Raw genomic sequence first — 18,886 nt, 5'->3', positions numbered from 1 at the left:
CACCTCCTGTCCAAGTTAAATTGTTAATGTTTGTCATTTCTAATTTAAATTGCTATTAACCTAGACTATATTACATGCAAATATGTGTAATTGATCTTTATAAACACGTTTCACTCCTTAAACCTATAAGGCCATTCTAGTTTTGGCATAGTTTACTCTTTTATCCAAATTTATTTCATGATCACCTCATTGATTTTTCATGTCTTTGTGGTATTGATTTAGAGATGGTTCTTAATTAGAGAGTCTCTGAATTCATAAAACATTGTGTTTGTGTAGTTCTAAAGTTTCTCTAGTTATATCTTGAGCTATTGTAGTAACACTGCTCCTAGTCTTCTGGATTTTCTTATAGAAGCTTCTCTTTGTGAGTCAATCACAAAACTGAAGGTCCTTATGTTTGGGGCTTTATGTAAATCTTTATATGTGTTCTTTATATTGCTAGAATATTTATGTGAGATCTATTGGTCTTAAACATAGAGACATGCTTTCATGACAATAAATATATATATATATCCTTTATCTAGAATCCAAATGTACAACCTAACTTCCATGCTTAAAACCATTCAGTAATGCTAGTAAATGTTTTTTGAGGGCATCCTGTGTTCCTGAAACTATCTAATTCTTATACATGTATTGTTTTCTTTATGCACCAAAATATTCATGTGAAGTTGGTATAATTTTGCATCTATTTTATAGGTGAGGAAACTGAGACATAGAGATTATCTCAGATTTTACCACAAAAAGGCAAGAAACTAGTGGAACCAGAATGCACACAGAGTACATAAGTTTTGTTCTTAATAACTCTGAATTTTACCTCCATTAACCACAGTAGGAAAATACAAACTTCTACATTGATTAAGATTACAAGATTGTTTATATAGTCTATATCCTGTCTCCCTTTTCAACTTCATTTTTAACTGCCCTTCCCAAAACACTATAATATGTTTTACAAAAAATGCTCCCCTTTTTTCTTCCATAAAAGAAGGAAAAATAACATAAAACATTATCCACTTAACATGCCAAGACAGCATACTCACCTTCCTCTTTATTATTATGAACTGATAAAATATATATATTTTTTAGTACTCACATAGGTTAGTTTCTATGAAATAATTATTTAAATAGAAGACAGCCTTCTTATATTGTGCTTGTTCTGCTACTCTGAAGCCATCTTTTAAAACAACCCCCTCTCTAGCTCTACCCAGAATTTCTTCAGAGCATGGTTGCTTATGTTGCTAATTGATCTTTGCTTTTCCAGCATGTGTGTAACACAGTAAGAACATACAATTGGTACCAGTAATTGCTCATGTAATGAATGAATGGTCCCTACCTGCCAGATTCTATTTATCATTTTACTTATCTTTATTCTTTGGACTAAAATTTTATAGGTAGAATCTATCACTGGGATTTCCCAGGCGGCTCAGTAGTAAAGAATCTGCTTGCCAATGCAGAAGACGCAAGAGACATGGGTTCGATCACTGGGTGGGAAAGAGCCCCTAGAGTAGGAAATGGCAACCCACTCCAGTATTTCTTGCCTGGAAAATTCTGTGGACAGAAGATTCCTTACAGGCTACAGTCCATGGGGTCACAAAGAGGCAGACATGATTGAGCGACTGAGCATACACACAAACACACATTTATTACTGAGTACTCAGTTTTTCAGAATAATGCTAGGTCAAATGTTAAATAGGTAAACATAAGTAAGAAAAGTTGAGAATCAGGGTAAACATGAGCGAAGCCTGTACCACTTTTTCTAAACTTACACTGCTACTCGTCAGTGACTTTTTTAAAAAAAATTATTTTAATTGGAGGCTAATTACTTTACAATATTGTGGTGCTTTTTGCCATACATTCACATGAATCAGCCATGGGTGTACATGGGTTCCCCATCCTGAACCTCCCTCCGACCTCCCTCCCCATCCCATCCCTCAGGGTCATCCCAGTGCACCAGCCCTGAGCACCCTGTCTCATGCATGGAACCTGGACTGGCGATCTATTTCATATATGATAATATACATGTTTCAATGCTATTCTCTCAAATCGTCCCACTCTTGCCTTCTCCCACAGAGACCAACAGTCTGTTCTTTACATCTGTGTCTCTTTTGCTGTCTCGCATGTAGAGTCATCATTACCATCTTTCTAAATTCCATATATATGCATTAATATACTGTATTGGTGTTTTTCTTTCTAACCTACTTTGCTCTGTATAATAGGTTCCAGTTTCATCCACTTCATTAGAACTGATTTAAATGCATTCTTTTTAATAGCTGAGTAATATTCCATTGTATACCAGAGCTTTCTTATCCATTTGTCTGTCAATGGACATCTAGGTTGCTTCCATGTTCCAGCTATTGTAAACAGTGCTGCAATGAACATTGGGGTACACATGTCTCTTTCAGTTCTGGTTTCCTTGGTGTGTATGCCCAGCAGTGGGATTGCTGGGTCATATGGCAGTTCTATTTGCAGTTTTTCAAGGAATCTCCACACTGTTCTCCATAGTGGCTGTATTAGTTTGCATTCCCACCAACAGTGTAAGAGGGTTCCTTTTTCTCTGCACCCTTTCCAGCGTTTATTGTTTGGAGACTTTTTGATAGCAGCCATTCTGACCGGCGTGAGATGGTACCTCATTGTGGTTTTGATTTGCATTTCTCTGATAATGAGTGATGTTGAGCATCTTTTCATGTGTTTGTCAGCCATCTGTATGTCTTCTTTGGAGAAATGTCTGTTTAGTTCTTTGGCCCATTTTTTGATTGGGTTGCTTATTTTTCTGGAATTGAGCTGCAGGAGCTACTTGTATATTTTTGAGATTAATTCTTTGTCCGTTGCTTCATTTGCTATTATTTTCTCCCATCCTGAAGGCTGTCTTTTCACCTTGCTTATAGTTTCCTTTGTTGTGCAAAAGCTTTTAAGTTTAATTAGATTCCATTTGTTTATTTTTGCTTTTATTTCCATTACTTTGGGGGGTGGGTCATAGAGGATCCTGCTATGATTTACATCAGAGAATGTTTTGCCTATGTTTTCCTCTAGGAGTTATATAGTTTCTGGTCTTACATTTAGATCTTTAATCCATTTTGAGTTTATTTTTGTGTATGGTGTTAGAAAGTGTTCTAGTTTCGTTCTTTACAAGTGGTTGAGTTTTCCCAGCACCACTTGCTTTTGAAGTCGAAATTGTTCTGTCTGAAAAACTTTATTGACAGACATTTACGTTACATTTTGTTATTCAGTCTCTCAGTCATGTCCAACTCTTTGCAACCCCATGGACTGTGGCATGCCAGGCTTCCCTGTCCTTCACTGTCTCCCAGAGTTTGCTCAAATTCATGTCCATTGGGTTGGTGATGCTATCTAACCATCTCCTCCAGTGCGTTCTTCTCCTGCCTTCAATCTTTCCCAGCGCCAAGGCCTTTTCCAGTGAGTCGGTTGTTTACATCAGGTGACCAAAGTATTGGAGTTTCACTTCAGCGTCAGTCCTTCCAATGAATATTTAGGGTTTATTTCCTTTTGGATTGACTAGTTTGATCTCCTTGCTATCCAAGGGACTCTCAAGAGTCTTCTCCAGTACCACAGTTCAAAAACATCCATTCTTTAGCTTTCAGATTTATGGTCCAACTCTCACATCTGTACATGACTAGTGAAAAATGATAGTTTTAACTGTAAGGACCTTTGTTGACAAAGTAATGTCTCTGCTTTTTAATATGTTGTCTAGGTTTGTCATAGCTTTTTTTCAAAGGAGCATGCATCTTTTAAATTCATGGCTGCAGTCACCATCTGCAGTGATTTTTGAACCCAAGAAAATAATATCTGTCACCGCTTCCTCATTTCCCCCTTCTGTTTGTCATGACGTGATGGGACCAGATGCCATGATCTCAGCTTTTTAAATGTTGAGTTTTAAACCAGCTTTTTCTCTCTTCCTCCCTCATTAGGAGGCTCTTTAGTTCCTCTTCACTTCCTGCCATTAGAGTGGGATCATCTGCATATCTGAGGTTGTTGGTATTTCTTCCAACAATCTTGATTCCAGCTTGAGCTTCATCCAGGCGAGCATTTTGCATGATGTACTCTGCATATAAGTTAAATAAATAGAGTTAAAATATACATGTACATGTTACATAATAATATGTGACAAGTTGTGTTTAGTAGATTAGTTAATACAAGGTACATTCTGTTGAAAAAGTCTGTATACTTATCATTGCTGATTTCTCCAAGTCCTGCAACTAGTAGCCCAGCTCATATTGAATTCATCCTTTATCACCTTCTACATTATTCTCAAACCATTATCTTATAATGATAAATATTAAATGCCAAGTGATAATTCTAACATATTAAAAAAAATCATTAAATGTGGTGTAAACCTAGAAATAATAGTTATTTTGTATCCATTAGAGAAAATTTTTAAATTGAAGACCTGCAGTATTCTTAAAATAAGATCTTCACTATCATTGAATACAAGCACTGGTCCAAAGACATATGGTTCAGTTCCTGTTGATTTCTTTTGCATGCATGCTAAGTCACTTCAGTCGTGTCCAATTTTTTGCAGCCCTATGGACTGTAGCCTGCCAGGCTTCTCTGTCCACAGGAGATTCTCCAGGCAAGAATACTGGAGTAGGTTGCCATGCCCTCCTCCAGGGGATCTTCCTGACCCAGGGATCGAACCTGTGTATCTTAAGTCTCCTGCATTTGCAGGAAATAAATCCAGGATTTTTGGTTATTTTCAATAAATTTGTACATGGGTTGTCATGTCAAATTCATAAAGTGTTTTTTTTTTTTCCTTTTTACATAACAGTGTTACTGGGAGTCTTAGCAATAATTAAACTTTCTTCTCCCTTTCTCCCTATCTCATTGCATTAAGGATTTATTAAAATCATTATGGAATACTATATATGTATATTTTCAAAATGATCAAATACAAATGCTATGATTTACACCATTTTCTCCTTCAGATTGCTTTGTGAACAAAATTAAAGAATATTTTTGTTTATAAATGAACTTTTAAAATTGAAAGACTGAGGTTTTAATGTTTACAGCCAGGGTAACTGCCCACAGTAATTTAATAGCATATATAATTAATTCTGTGCAACTTTTGATGTGGATTTTCCCTTGTATTCATTTCTGTTTGTTTTTGGCTATAGCACTTAATTCATTGAACCAATTCCCATTAAAAAATTTTACTCAAAGAGCATCTTTGATTGCCAGAGACATAATTTTACAAAATTTATACCCTTAAAGATGAAAATGACTCAATATGTTGATTGGCTAAGCTTAGTTAAGCAGGAGAGAGCTGTTTGAAACATTTTACAAATACCTTTTCTTTGTTGATTCCTGCAAATAACCTACTGGTATTGTTACTTAGAAAGCAGTGAAAAATAATAAAGAAGACATTTTTAAACTACTGAGTTTAATCACTCAGTTTTGTAAATTAAAAAAATGACTTAAAAATATGAACTGCAGTTTTTTAAGATATTTCTGTTTTATTTTCTTTAGTGCATGTAAAATAATTGAATGCAAAAAAAATGAGAGGGGTTGTTAATATATGACTTCTCTTTCTTATCTAATTACTTCATTAACTTATTTCCTCCCCTGAGACAATCTTATTAAACAGATTAGAGTGTCAAACTCAAACTTTTCTAGGAAAATAGAAGGCAATATGTTTTTATACCCCCAAATTCTCTACTAATTCTCATTTATCTACTAGATTTTATTGTTGTTATTCAGTCGCTCAGTCATGTCTGACTCTTTGCGACTCAAGGACTGTAGCATGCCAGGCTTCCCTGTCCTTTACTGTCTCCCACAGTTTGCTCAGACTCATGTCCATTGAGTCGATGATGCCCTCCAACCATGTCATCCTTGGTCACCCCCTTCTCCTCCTGCCTTCAGTCTTTCCTGGTATCAGGGAAAAGGAAAGATACGTCCATCTACTAAATAAGTGATGTTAGTATTTGCATTCCATTATATAACTTTTAGAAATGCAGGAATATATAATAAAGTGCATAAAATCACCAATAATTTCATATCAAGAATCTTAACTACTGCTAATATTTCACTATTTCCTTTTGGTCATTTTTGTCTGTGATTATTTGCATATAAGAATTTTTAACATACAAAATTATTAATGCATAGTCTATAGAGTTTATATCATGTTTTAAGTTAAAACTTTCATAAATATTTTGCTATATGTACATACATTATGGAAAAAATCTCTCTTAAAAATGAGTCTCATTATTTTGTGGCATCACTGTGCAATATTTTATTTATCCTCCCAGAGGAGAAAATCAACACTTTGGGAAATTAGTAGTTTTTTATGTATATGACCTTGACTAGAGTACTTGATAGAAAGAAAGAGAAATGAACATGTAATGAATTTAGCCTTCTTAGCAAAAATGATCACATAAATTACCTTAATGGTAAAGGATAATAAATGTACTGTTCAGAACATCCAGTATACTACTTTTCCTTGTTCTAAAGTAAACTCCGGGAGTTGGTGAGGCCTGGCATGCTGCAGTCCATAGGGTTGCAAACAGTCAGACATGACTGAGTGACTGAACTGAACTGAAATGAACTGAAAAGGAAAGTGAAACCATATTGACCAGATGTATATGTTTATATCATAACTGTTCTATTTGGTTAATCATTCTTAGAAAGCTTTCTATAAAATCAGATGAGTTTAATGGATAAGACCCATTAGTGGATGTTGAATGAGATGAAAGTAAATGTAACATCATTTTTGTCTTTTCTTGGATTTCAAAAGTTATATGGAAAGTGAGACATTAACCCTTAAAAGGTAGGTCACAATTTAAGGATAACTTAACTTGCCTGGTTCTATAAATTCAAGATTACAAAAGATCAAGAAACATGGAGCTTGACATATGTTTAGAGACCTAGCTAACTGTGGCACCAGCATTGACATTCTAGTCTATATGACTCAGTCTCCTTTTGGACTACCTCAAGTGCATTCCTAAATGACCAGTTTGCTCCTTGTCTTTACTACCTTACTTTCCAATCTAACCACAACTTTATACAGTCACTGCTTTTATTTAATTTTCTATCCTTTAATTTGTACCTACTCTCACCATTATGTTATTAGATAAAGTTTCTTCCATTTGCAAAGGCAGACATTTGTATTTATTAAGAAATATAATAGAATGCTCTTTCTTTCTCATTCTATTCATTCATCTTTACGAAGAATGTTTATTGAGTGCTTCCTTAAGACTGTGTGATTTAAGCCACCCTTATGGAATTTATATTCTCAGAAGGGGATATTGAATAATTAATTACATAATTATTAATTATTAATTTATGTCAAATGCAACAAAGATGATGGATAGGGTGGTGTTAAGTATGATGGCATCTATCAGAGAGAAATAACGTGGTCAAGGAGTGAAAGAATCTATATGATATTGTCATACTTTTTGTTGTTACTCAGTCACTAAGTCATATCCAACTCTTTTCGACCTCCTGGACCACGGCATGTCAGACTTCCCTGTCCTTCACTATCTTCTGGAGTTGCTTTCCTGAATCGTTGATGCCATCCAACCATCTCATCCTCTGTTGCCCCCTTCTCCTCCTGCCCTAAATCTTTCACAGCATCAGGGTATTTTCCAACAAGTCAGCTCTTCACATAAGGTGGCCAAAGTATTGTTATTCTTTAGAATTTAGGTTTTAATGCTTTTTAAATAAATTATTATATACAGTGAATATTTATAATGAGTATACACATACGCACATAATGATTTTGGAGTGGTGACTGCTTCCTCTCATCCATTCAGATATGTATTGCATGCATGCTAAGTTGCTTCAGACATATTCAACTCTTTGCAACCCTGTGGACATAGCCCACTAGGCTCCTCTGTCCATGGGTTTCTCTAGGCAAGAATACTGGAGTGGGTAGCCATTTCCTCCTCCAGGGGATCTTCCTGACCCAAGGATTGTACCTGGGTCTCTTACCTCTCCCACATTGGCAGATAGGTTCTTTACCACTAGCTCCACCTGGGAAACCATCAGATATGTATTAGATTAGCTCAAAATGTGAACTATAGAGAAATAGATAGCAAACATTGGCTTCTATTGAAGATAAAAAGGTTTTTGATAGTAATATATTCACATGCTTAAAAAATGTTTTGGCAAAAAAAATCAAACAATTTTTGAGCACTTAAATGAATAATTTTATTTTATTTTTTTAAATGAATAATTTTAGAAATAAGGCCATTTGCAGAAACATGGATTGACCTAGAGATTATCATACTAAGTGAAGTAAGTCAGAAAAAGACAAATACTGGATGGCACCACTTATATGTAAAACCTAAAATATGACACAGATGAACTAATCTATGAAACAGACTCAGACGTGGATAACAGACTTGTAGTTTCCAAGAGACAGGGAGGGTAGGATGGACAGAGTAGCAATTTGAGGTTTGTAGATGTAAACTATTTTATAAAAAATGGATAAACAATAGATCCTGATGTATAGCACAGAGAACTGTCTTTAATATCCTGTGATAAACCATATTGGAACATAATATAAAAAGTACATATATATATAAATATATATATTATATATATAATAGCTGAGTCACTTTGCTATACAGCATAAATTAACACAACATTGTAAGTGAAATATACTTCAATAAAAAATGCTAAACTAAATGAAACATTTTAGAAAAACATTTTACTTTTAGTATGCTTTTATTTTTTATATTGGGAAATAAGTTGTTAATGTAAAAATAATGGAAGTGTTTTGAATTATCATCTCCATTTCATAAAAAGCTACTAAGTGATATGAACAAAATAGCAAATATTTTTTAGTCATTTTACTTAGAATGTTTTAGAAATATAATTCCATTTTATTATCACAGTAAATTATTATTTTTATTTAGTGAGTTTCTTTTTAGGAATTTTTACTTGTATCACAGAAGAAGTTTAGGCTGAGAATTAAAGAAGAGTTTAGGTATAATCACACAGCTAATTAATGGTTGGTGCCATGAAAATTCAAATAGTTCTATGGTGTAGTTGCAAAATACATTGCTGTAACCATATACAGTTAAATCTTATTCACAGAATATCCTTAATGTCTCAGTGTAAATCTAGTTTTAATGACATCAATATTCAATTTTGGTAATTTAGGCATGATTTAAGCATTCATCATTTGAAAGTTACATTTTACTGCTAATTATTCTTAGCTATTGGTTTGGATTCCTGTCCTGAACCACAGACTCCTAGCAGTGGGATTAAAATTGGAGACAGATACATGGTTGGTGATGTAGTATCCTTTCAGTGTGATCAAGGCTATTCTCTTCAGGTAGGTCTATTTTAAAATTTTAGCTTTGAATTTCATTACCCTTTCAGAATATTTTAACAAATTAATGATTAATAATACAGAAGTTATAAAACAATACTGATCTCAGGCTGCATAATTTAACATTATTAAATCAAAAGGTATTCAATTTGTCAATGAAGTATTTGTGAGAGAAATTGCTGGAATGAACTAAATTGTTTTGTTTGCAAGTAATCAAAGATGATTTTGGAATCAAAATGAATGTTTCCTTTTATCTCTGTACACATAAGATATAAAAATTAAACTCCCAGATTTTCAGAATTTGCAAATAAAAATGAAAGTGCTACTTAAAGCATTAAATAAAGCTTCCATGATAATAAATTCCCCAGATTCATTAACAAAATGACTACAAATAAGTTTTGCTAAAATTATGGAGTTACAGTGTAAATTCTCAATTTATGTATTTATATTAATAATCTTTTGCAAGTTTTTTAAAGGGTCTGAATTTATGGCCTCATAAAAATCTCCCTAAAGCATAGACCTATTAAGAAATTAAGGGAAAAAAAATGAGACAGAAATTATTTCACATGTTAAATCAATAAATTCCTTAGAGGAAATAAAATTTAAAATGAATGATTTATAGTCTTTAAACTTTTATTCCTAATTATTAGTCTCAGTAGAACATTAAGTTTTTCTAGACTCTATATAAATTTAATATACCTTAGTTGACTTTTCATATTTTTATAAAATAATTTTATAATCATTTTGTATCTATCCTACCTTGAATATTACAGCACTTTATTATAAACCACTATGTATATGGCTATTTCCCTTGTGTAATTATTGCAGTACCTTAGTAGAACATGTTTTGGTGGAACAATGTTAAAACCACAATTTTAATGTGATATAGAGTCTTAATTTTTCTACCAAAATCTTGTTATTTTTTTACATTTTAACACAAGTGTATATAATTACCTTCCTTGTTTTAAGTCACACTAAGATTTTCAATAGTATTAAAAATATTACAATGCAATATATTGTTTTCATAAGTATCATTCACTATCCTGTGTGATATTTAGACTTTTAAAAATGTGTACTGACCTGTACTGTCTTGTTTATATAGGGCCATTCTCATATTACATGTATGCCTGGACCTGTAAGAAGATGGAATTATCCAATCCCAATTTGTTTGGGTGAGTTAAAGAACTATAAATTATTGATTAGATATTTTAAAGATAAAGAACTGCCTTATGATCCAGCAATCCCACTGCTGGGCATACACACTGAGGAAACCAGAAGGGAAAGAGACACGTGTACCCCAATGTTCATCGCAGCACTGTTTATAATAGCCAGGACATGGAAGCAACCTGGGTGTCCATCAGCAGATGAATGGATAAGAAAGCGGTGGTACATACACACAATGGAGTATTACTCAGCCATTAAAAAGAATACATTTGAATCAGTTCTAATGAGGTGGATGAAACTGGAGCCTATTATACAGAGTGAAGTAAGCCAGAAGGAAAAACACCAATACAGTATACTAACGCATATATATGGAATTTAGAAAGATGGTAACGATAACCCTGTATATGAGACAGCAAAACAGACACTGATGTATAGAACAGTCTTATGGACTCTGTGGGAGAGGGAGAGGGTGGGAAGATTTGGGAGAATGGCATTAAAAAAAAAAAAAATAAACCTTGTATATGTTGTTTTTCAAACATAAAGTTTGACTTTTGCAGGTTTTATGAAAATTATATTCCCAGATAAATGTTTCCTTTTTTTTTTTTAATTTTAAAGTTTTACACTTTTTTGTCCCAACGTAATTATCAATGTATGGCTTAACACTACAAATTGAGAAACGGTATTAGGTTTTCTGATTCCCAGAGAGTTTTCTCAGTATAATGTTGTAGAATTACTCACACTCATAGATCAGGAAAACAAGTAAATATTCTATTGCTTACTCTTGAGCCAAAATAGGTAAGAAAACTAGAGTCTACCAAAGGGAGCATGACACCCAATGAGATGTATGATGTATCAAAAGAACACTTGAGACTTTGAAATTTGAGCCCAAATATTTACCCTAATTTAATGCAGCTTCCAGTTATTTCTATCCACCTTAATTCTTTTCATTTTTAAAATTCTGGTGTCTGTGTGCCACCATTAATATGCTGGGCTCTATAGAGTATGAAATCACTGCAGATGGTGACTGCAGCCATGAAATTAAAAGACGCTTACTCCTTGGAAGGAAAGTTACGACCAACCTAGATAGCATATTCAAAAGCAGAGACATTACTTTGCCAACAAAGGTTCGTCTAGTCAAGGCTATGGTTTTTCCTGTGGTCATGTATGGATGTGAGAGTTGGACTGTGAAGAAAGCTGAGCACCGAAGAATTGATGCTTTTGAACTATGGTGTTGGAGAAGCCTCTTGAGAGTCCCTTGGACTGCGAGGAGATCCAGCCAGTCCATTCTGAAGGAGAGCAGCCCTGGGATTTCTTTGGAAGGAATGATGCTAAAGCTGAAACTCCAGTACTTTGGCCACCTCATGTGAAGAGTTGGCTCATTGGAAAAGACTCTGATGCTGGGAGGGATTGGGGGCAGGAGGAGAAGGGGACAACAGAGGATGAGATGGCTGGATGGCATGACTGACTCGATGGATGTGAGTCTGGGTGAACTCCGGGAGTTGGTGATGGATAGGGAGGCCTGGCGTGCTGTGATTCATGGGGTCGCAGAGTCAGACACGACTGAGTGACTGAACTGAACTGAACTGATAGAGTATGAAAAGAAAGTGTGAGTTATGATCTCCATCATTAAAACATTTGTTTACCATTTAGAGTTGTAGAAATAAATGAAATTAAATAGGAGAGTGATTTAGTGTTTAGTGCCATTGACTACCTGATGGAATTAAGAAAGATGAGAATGGTGTTGACTGAAGCCATTGGGAAATATAGGCAGTCAATAAAATTTACAAAGGGTATTGAATGGCAGATGTAATTAAATGAATGAATAAGATTACCCTTTCTGAGTAGGAAAAAAATAAAAGAATTGGTGTGACCTAAATACCTACCAATTTACAGTGAACAAACCTGTAATGTGTTAGTTTCCTTGGGCTAGTGTAACAAAATGCTATGGATTAAATGACTTCAACGACAGATGTTTATTTTGTCACATTTCTAGAAGCTAGAAGTTCAAGGTCAAGGTGGTGGCAGGGATGTATTTTTGGAGTACTTCTTTCCTTGACTTGTGGAAGATGATCTTCTCCCTACATCTTGACATGGCCTTTTCACTGTGAGGGAGCTCCCCGATAGTACACCAGTACTATTAGATTAGAGCTCCCTACCCTCATGACTTTATTTAACTTTAACTATCTCCTTAAAAGAGATATCACTTATCTCCAAATGCAGTCACATTTGGGAATTAGGGCTTTAACCTGTGAATATTAAGAGGACACAGTTCAGTCTGTGATGCCTATGTGCCATATGCACAATTTTTGTTAGAGAGTACTGGAAATTAATGTTTGAGTAAAGATGTCTTTTATTGACAAACAATATTAAAAGCATTCAGACTTTAGATTGGATGACAATTTTGGAAAGATTTATTTCTTTAGGTATTATAAATAATTTATGCATATAATACCAATTACAAATTGCACATATACATATAGTAATTATTATAAAAATTATATATACAGATAACGTCATTTATGTAAATGTTATGAATATGTGGTATGTATATATCCAATTAAGTATAAAATTGAGATGATAAAGATTAAAATAATATATATATATTGATGATGTGAAAGCAGAGAGTTTCAGTCTTTTATTCATTACTGTTCTTTACTGCCAAGAACAGTTAGTATCTTAAGTACATATCCGATAAATATAGTTTAGTGAACAAATTAAAGTTTTACATTATAGTATGTATAGTTTTTATGATATCTTTCTTGACATTCACTTAGAAACATTTTCTCCATCATATCATGTTTCCAAAAATTTTATTTTTTAAATGGCTTTATAGCACATAGCATAGTCTAATTTGTATAGTTATTCTCTTTTGTTAGCTTAGTTTTTTGTCTTTTTGATATAGTTTTATACACCTTTGGTTCATATTTACACATTTATACACATTTCTTTTAAAGTGTTCTTCACATGCCTTTTTGCAGATATCTTATTCTTTACTTAGGATCTTACAGTAGATTAATTTTGTTATTGAATAACTATTTAAAAATTCTATAAATATCATCAAATTGCTTTAGAAAGTTGTATCAATTTGAATATCACTCAGTTATGATATGGTAATTTCCATTTTGCTGTATTAGTAGCTTCGGTTATTACTCTTAACAAATTGCTTAGTTTTTAGGTAACTATTGTGTTTTGATTAAATCTATATTCCATTGAATATTGTTAACAAGGGAAATATTAGATAGAAGTGATATTTAAATAAAATTAAACTAGAAATTCTGTATTTATATAGGCTAAATTTGTATGAAACTGTATTAAATACTGATCATATTTTGATGTGCAATGTATCTATATTTGAATTTCAGCTAAGGTGCAATAGCTTTGCATGGCAAGTATATTATTCTGTTTGCTTATCTGTTGTATGGAATAGTAGTAAGCCCATTATGAGAACGAAATGAGAGAACGCATTAAAGTATTTAACTCAAACCTGAAATACAGAGGGTGTCCACAGTGGTATTATAATGAAAAATGTGCAACAACTTAAGGGTCCAATAATGGGGAAAGGGGAAGTGAACATTGTAATGGAATATTTAATAACATGAACAAAGTTTATAATATGTAGTCAAATATAAAAAGGCTTAAAGTGATTCTCAGCATGATCCTGTTTTCTTTATATATGTAGTGTATAAACACACATGCATGAATGTATGCTTTTCTGCAGAGAAATAAAGAATTATAAAGGTAGACCGGTTATCTATGGGGAGTGGAATTCCAGAGCACTGTTATTTATTTTCTACTCAATTTTTATATTTTATAAATTTTGGACAGTAAACTTATACTACATTTGACAAATGTTAGAATTGATATCATGGCCATATTTTAAGGAGAAACTGAAGGCAAGAGGCTGATTCAGAGAATGCCTTAAAACTGTAGTCATCAGGTCTCAACGTTACAATCTCATAAACTGAAAAATAAACAGTCTGCCAGATATTGTGGTAGAAGGAAGGAAAAATCACTTGAGATTTCTTTGGAATAGAGACAAATCTGAAGGAAAAATCAAAGATGATTTTATCTTGGAGGACTGTGCTGTGGTTGTGTCATTAAGAAAAAAGCGTATAATAGGGCTCAAGAGTCTCCTGTGAAACGACTGGTGAAGCACAGCGCTGTCATTAAGGCCTGGGTGTGCGTGAGCTGGCAGAGTCACTGAGAAAATAGGCAGGGGCATGGACCTGAAGGCAGATGCAGTGTTTGTATTCTTGTTTTCATGGTTTGTTGCTATTTTTCTTTCTCTTTCACTATCTGTTTTCTTTTATTCTTTCCTTCTCCCTTCTCTGATTTTGAGATTTACACTCTAGCAATGTGGGCAGTGCAGAGGACAGGATTTTGAGATCATTTCTAAAAAGATGGAAAGTAGCAGAATTAGAGGGACAGGGAGTACCTCAAACACTTGAGATTGTGAAGGCAAGAAAGCAAAAGAGAGTCCTTGTGTTCTTTCACTTAAAATTCAGAATAAAGCAAAACAAATATACAATTGCATTCTTTCCAGGAACTTTAAAAGTACTTTTGATTGGCCAAAATATTTTCTCTATAATTCCCAATTATTGATTGTGTAATATATATATGTGGATAATCAAATTTTAGGAAAAATAATTGGTGAATATTAATGGTTTATATATGTTGAAAACTGCTCTGGTTTAAAGATGGATGAGCTGAGATTTGAGAAGAATGGAAAATATACAGGTGTATTACACAATGATAATTACAACTTTTAAAGAAAGATTGATATGCAGATTAACTACAAGGTTATATATATCCCCTTAGTAAAATCTGCTTGATACATAATTTATTCAGCTCACATAGCTAAAGATAGCTATCAAACTAGCTGCTGATATCACATAGAACATTGATAAACTTTCTACTGAATTTGCCTCTTTGATCTATAAGCTGAAGTTTGAATATCTATCTGTTGCTGTTCATAATAATAAATGAATGAAGTTGCAGGTACTTGTACAGGTAATTTTCTAACCTGATGTGCAGTCATGAAACCTGATTCTTCAACCAACAACTGAGATGTGTATTTTAGTCCTTCTGTGACAAAAGGATAAAAATATACACTAAGAGGAAAGAATTAGCTTCTATACTGCAGTTCTATTATTACATGTTAAATAATTCTATATAATCATGTAAAATTAAAACTTGGGTAATTATCTGTTCTTATAGTTTATGGTTAGCTCATCTATAATAAATCAGTATAATAGGGACTCTAAAAAAGTATAAATTTATCCCCAAATTCTCAAATATGGGGGCATCTTTTTACTTATGTTATACTCCCTATTTTTGTCTAGATTCTTTTAGGATAAAGTGAGGCCATATCTTACAGTCTGTGCATCCCTTGCATATTATCAGTAGAAAACAGTATTTTACTTAAAAACCTTTAGCCTCCTCACAAAAAGAAGAAAAGAGGAAGATTGGGAAATGAAACTCTCCTCACTATAATACTTAGAATGAGTGTTGGTGGCTTGATTTTATTCTAAATTGTATCATCTTTTGAATGAATCAAAACATTTCTAGATGTACTTTGGATCAGAAATGTTCTGCTCACTATGGAAAAGGATCTGTGCTTCTTGTTGAATTGTATTCACTGCACATGAACTACTCTTCTCTGTTCAGTAATTGATTTAGCTTGTATTTACAGCTGAGGAAGGAAATACATTATCCTTTTTTGTATTTTACAAAGTGCCTTCTCAATTGATTATATTTGAATACTGGTACGTGGTGAATTAGATTGAAAATATTCAAATTTGTATCAGTTTTAACTTAGAGACTTGATTCATACTCGAAATGATTTCAGTCTGTTTTCAATGCAATAAAGTACTTTGGCTTAAGTGGGACCTCAATTCTCTTGCAGCTCAGTGTGGTGGTGCAATGTCAGATTTCAGTGGTGTGATCCTCAGCCCTGGGTTTCCTGGAAACTACCCCAGCAGTTTAGATTGCACGTGGACAATAAAGCTGCCCATAGGTTTTGGTACGTATATTAAAAACACATGAAAGAGTTTTTTATATTATTAATTCATCCTTTAAAAAATATCAAAGTGTGGTAAGAGCTTAATGAAATATTCACAAATTATAGTTTACTTTGTTATTACATGTGCTTGACTTGGAGTTCTTGGATAATTGAAAGAATATGGACATTTTTAAATTTTATAGGTAGTTGATAAATAGAAAACCATGATATTTTCCAGACAATATGTATGAATATAGGCTGACTTAGATGTGTGTAGTAGTGATAAATGCAACATGATTTCATGTATTTTGTTTTTGTAACTCTCTTCTGCTTACCATGCGGGAGACCTGGGTTTGAGCCCTAGGTTGGGAAGATCCCCTGGAGAAGGAAATGGCAATCCACTCCAGTACTATTGCCTGGAAAATCCCAGGGACAGAGGAGCCTGGTAGGCTACCGTCTATGGGGTCACAAAGAGTCGGACACGACTGAGCGACTTCACTTTCACTTTCTGCTTAATGTAGCCAAGTAGTTCATAGAAAAATTATTTTCTGGTAATATATTGAATCTAATATTCATTATAAATAAATAAGTTTTGTACATTTTAAAAGTAGTACAGATTTTCTACTGTAAGATTTAAATACCCATGCTGATGTAATCGGAGAAGGCAATGTCACCCCACTCCAGTACTCTTGCCTAGAAAAACCCATGGATGGAGGAGCCTGGTGGGCCACAGTCCATGGGGTCACGAAGCGTCGAACATGACTGAGCGACTTGACTTTCACTTTTCACTTTCATGCACTGGAGAAGGAAATGGCAACCCACTCTAGTGTTCTTGCCTGGAGAATCCTAGGGACGGGGGAGCCTGGTGGGCTGCCGTCTATGGGGTCGCACAGAGTCAGACACGACTGAAGCGACTTAGCAGCAGCGGCAGCAGCTGATGTAATAAGACCTTTCTAATTCTAATAATATAATTCCCAGTGTTCATATATTTAGCATTAAATATATATAATACATTGAATAATAAATTATTTCCCTCGTGTCACTAACATTTTCTCTTGCAGCTACTTCATATCCCACTAGTCTATAAATGCATAAATAGTGTTAGATTGGGGATAGATTTATTCATTAAATCACAGAAGAATAACATATAGATATTCCTTGAAATACAAACCTAGTATATTTAGAGTTAAGATATTCTGTATTATCTCACTTATTGAGAGTGAAAGTGAAAGTTGCTCAGTCGTGTCAGATTCTTTGTGACCCTGTGGACTATACAAACCATGGAATTCTCCAGGCCAGAATACTGGAGTGGGTAACCTTTCCCTTCTCCAGAAGATCTTCTCAACCAGGGATCAAGCCCAGGTCTCCCGCATTGCAGGCGGATTCTTTACCAACTGAGCCACAAGGGAAGCCCAAGAATGCTGGAGTGGGTAGCCTATCTATTCACCAGCGGATCTTTCCAACCTAGGAATTGAACTGCGGTCTCCTGCATTGCAGGCAGATTCTTTACCAACTGAGCTATCACAGAAGCCCAACTCACTTATTAGATGCCTCATTTACCCAATGGTTTTCCAGGTCATGCTGGTGGTAAGGAACCTGTCTGCCCATGCTGGAGATGTAAGAGGTGTGGGTTCGATCCCTGGGTTGGAAAGATCCCCTCGAGGAGGGCATGACAACCCACTCCAGTATTGTTGGCTGGAGAATCCCATGCACAGAGGAGTCAGATGGACTATGGTCCATAGAGTCGCTGAAGCAAGTTAACTGCATGCATGCATTTACCCAAAAGCGTCAATAGCCTCAGAATCGTAATTCATTAAGAATGTTTTATGTAAATTAATAGAAACTCATAGTTTTGGAATTCTATACTTATGTACATATCATACTCCAGGTATTTTGCTAAGTGCTAGGGATAAATGCATGGTAAAACAGACTGCACTTTTCCCCAGTTGAGTTACAGTCATGATGAGGAGACAGATAGTCAAATATGCAATTGCAGTGAAGTAAATTAAAGAGTACAGGATTAAGCTTAGTACAGACATCCAACCTAGTCCAGGAAATGCAAAAAAGGTTTGCCAGAGGAAGTGATGCCTGAATTGTGGCTTTAAATATAAGTAAGCCCAGAAAAGAGGGTCAGGCTGTGAGGAACACAAAAGAAATTGTAGGTAAACAGAATGACATGTGGAAAAATGCAGATAACAAAGCTAAAGAAATTCAACAAACGTGAGCACTATGTGACTGGTTTGAAGTTTGGGGAGAATAGTAGGTCACTGAGAGAAGAATGCTGGGGAACTTTCTAAGGATAATTATTTTAGCTCCAACATAGGAACACCCTTTAACTTGAAGTCATAGCCAAATTCTATGCCTTTTGATTGAAAGTGAATAGATGAATAATAGATTTGAAACAATATGTTTATTCTTATGTCTTTTACTAGCTACTTAAG

The 18,886-nt window shown here is 34.3% G+C and overlaps 1 protein-coding gene across 3 annotated transcripts in view; it reads left to right on the top strand.

Moving 5' to 3' along the window:
- The window catches only part of CSMD3 (CUB and Sushi multiple domains 3), a 1,469,470-nt gene that overhangs the window by 1,302,526 nt on the left and 148,058 nt on the right, over window positions 1–18,886 (top strand). For all 3 annotated transcript variants that reach the window (XM_070382828.1, XM_005887888.2, XM_005887887.2), the window contains 3 exons: window positions 9,165–9,283; window positions 10,383–10,452; window positions 16,350–16,466. In XM_070382828.1, the coding sequence (XP_070238929.1) occupies window positions 9,165–9,283; window positions 10,383–10,452; window positions 16,350–16,466 (306 nt within the window). The remainder of the gene's footprint in view (window positions 1–9,164; window positions 9,284–10,382; window positions 10,453–16,349; window positions 16,467–18,886) is intronic.

The sequence above is a fragment of the Bos mutus genome, chromosome 14, assembly GCF_027580195.1.
Source record: "Bos mutus isolate GX-2022 chromosome 14, NWIPB_WYAK_1.1, whole genome shotgun sequence".
NCBI classification, from domain to species: domain Eukaryota; kingdom Metazoa; phylum Chordata; class Mammalia; order Artiodactyla; family Bovidae; genus Bos; species Bos mutus.
Note: the sequence above shows the minus strand (reverse complement) of the source record. Positions and strands in the feature narration are given on the sequence as shown.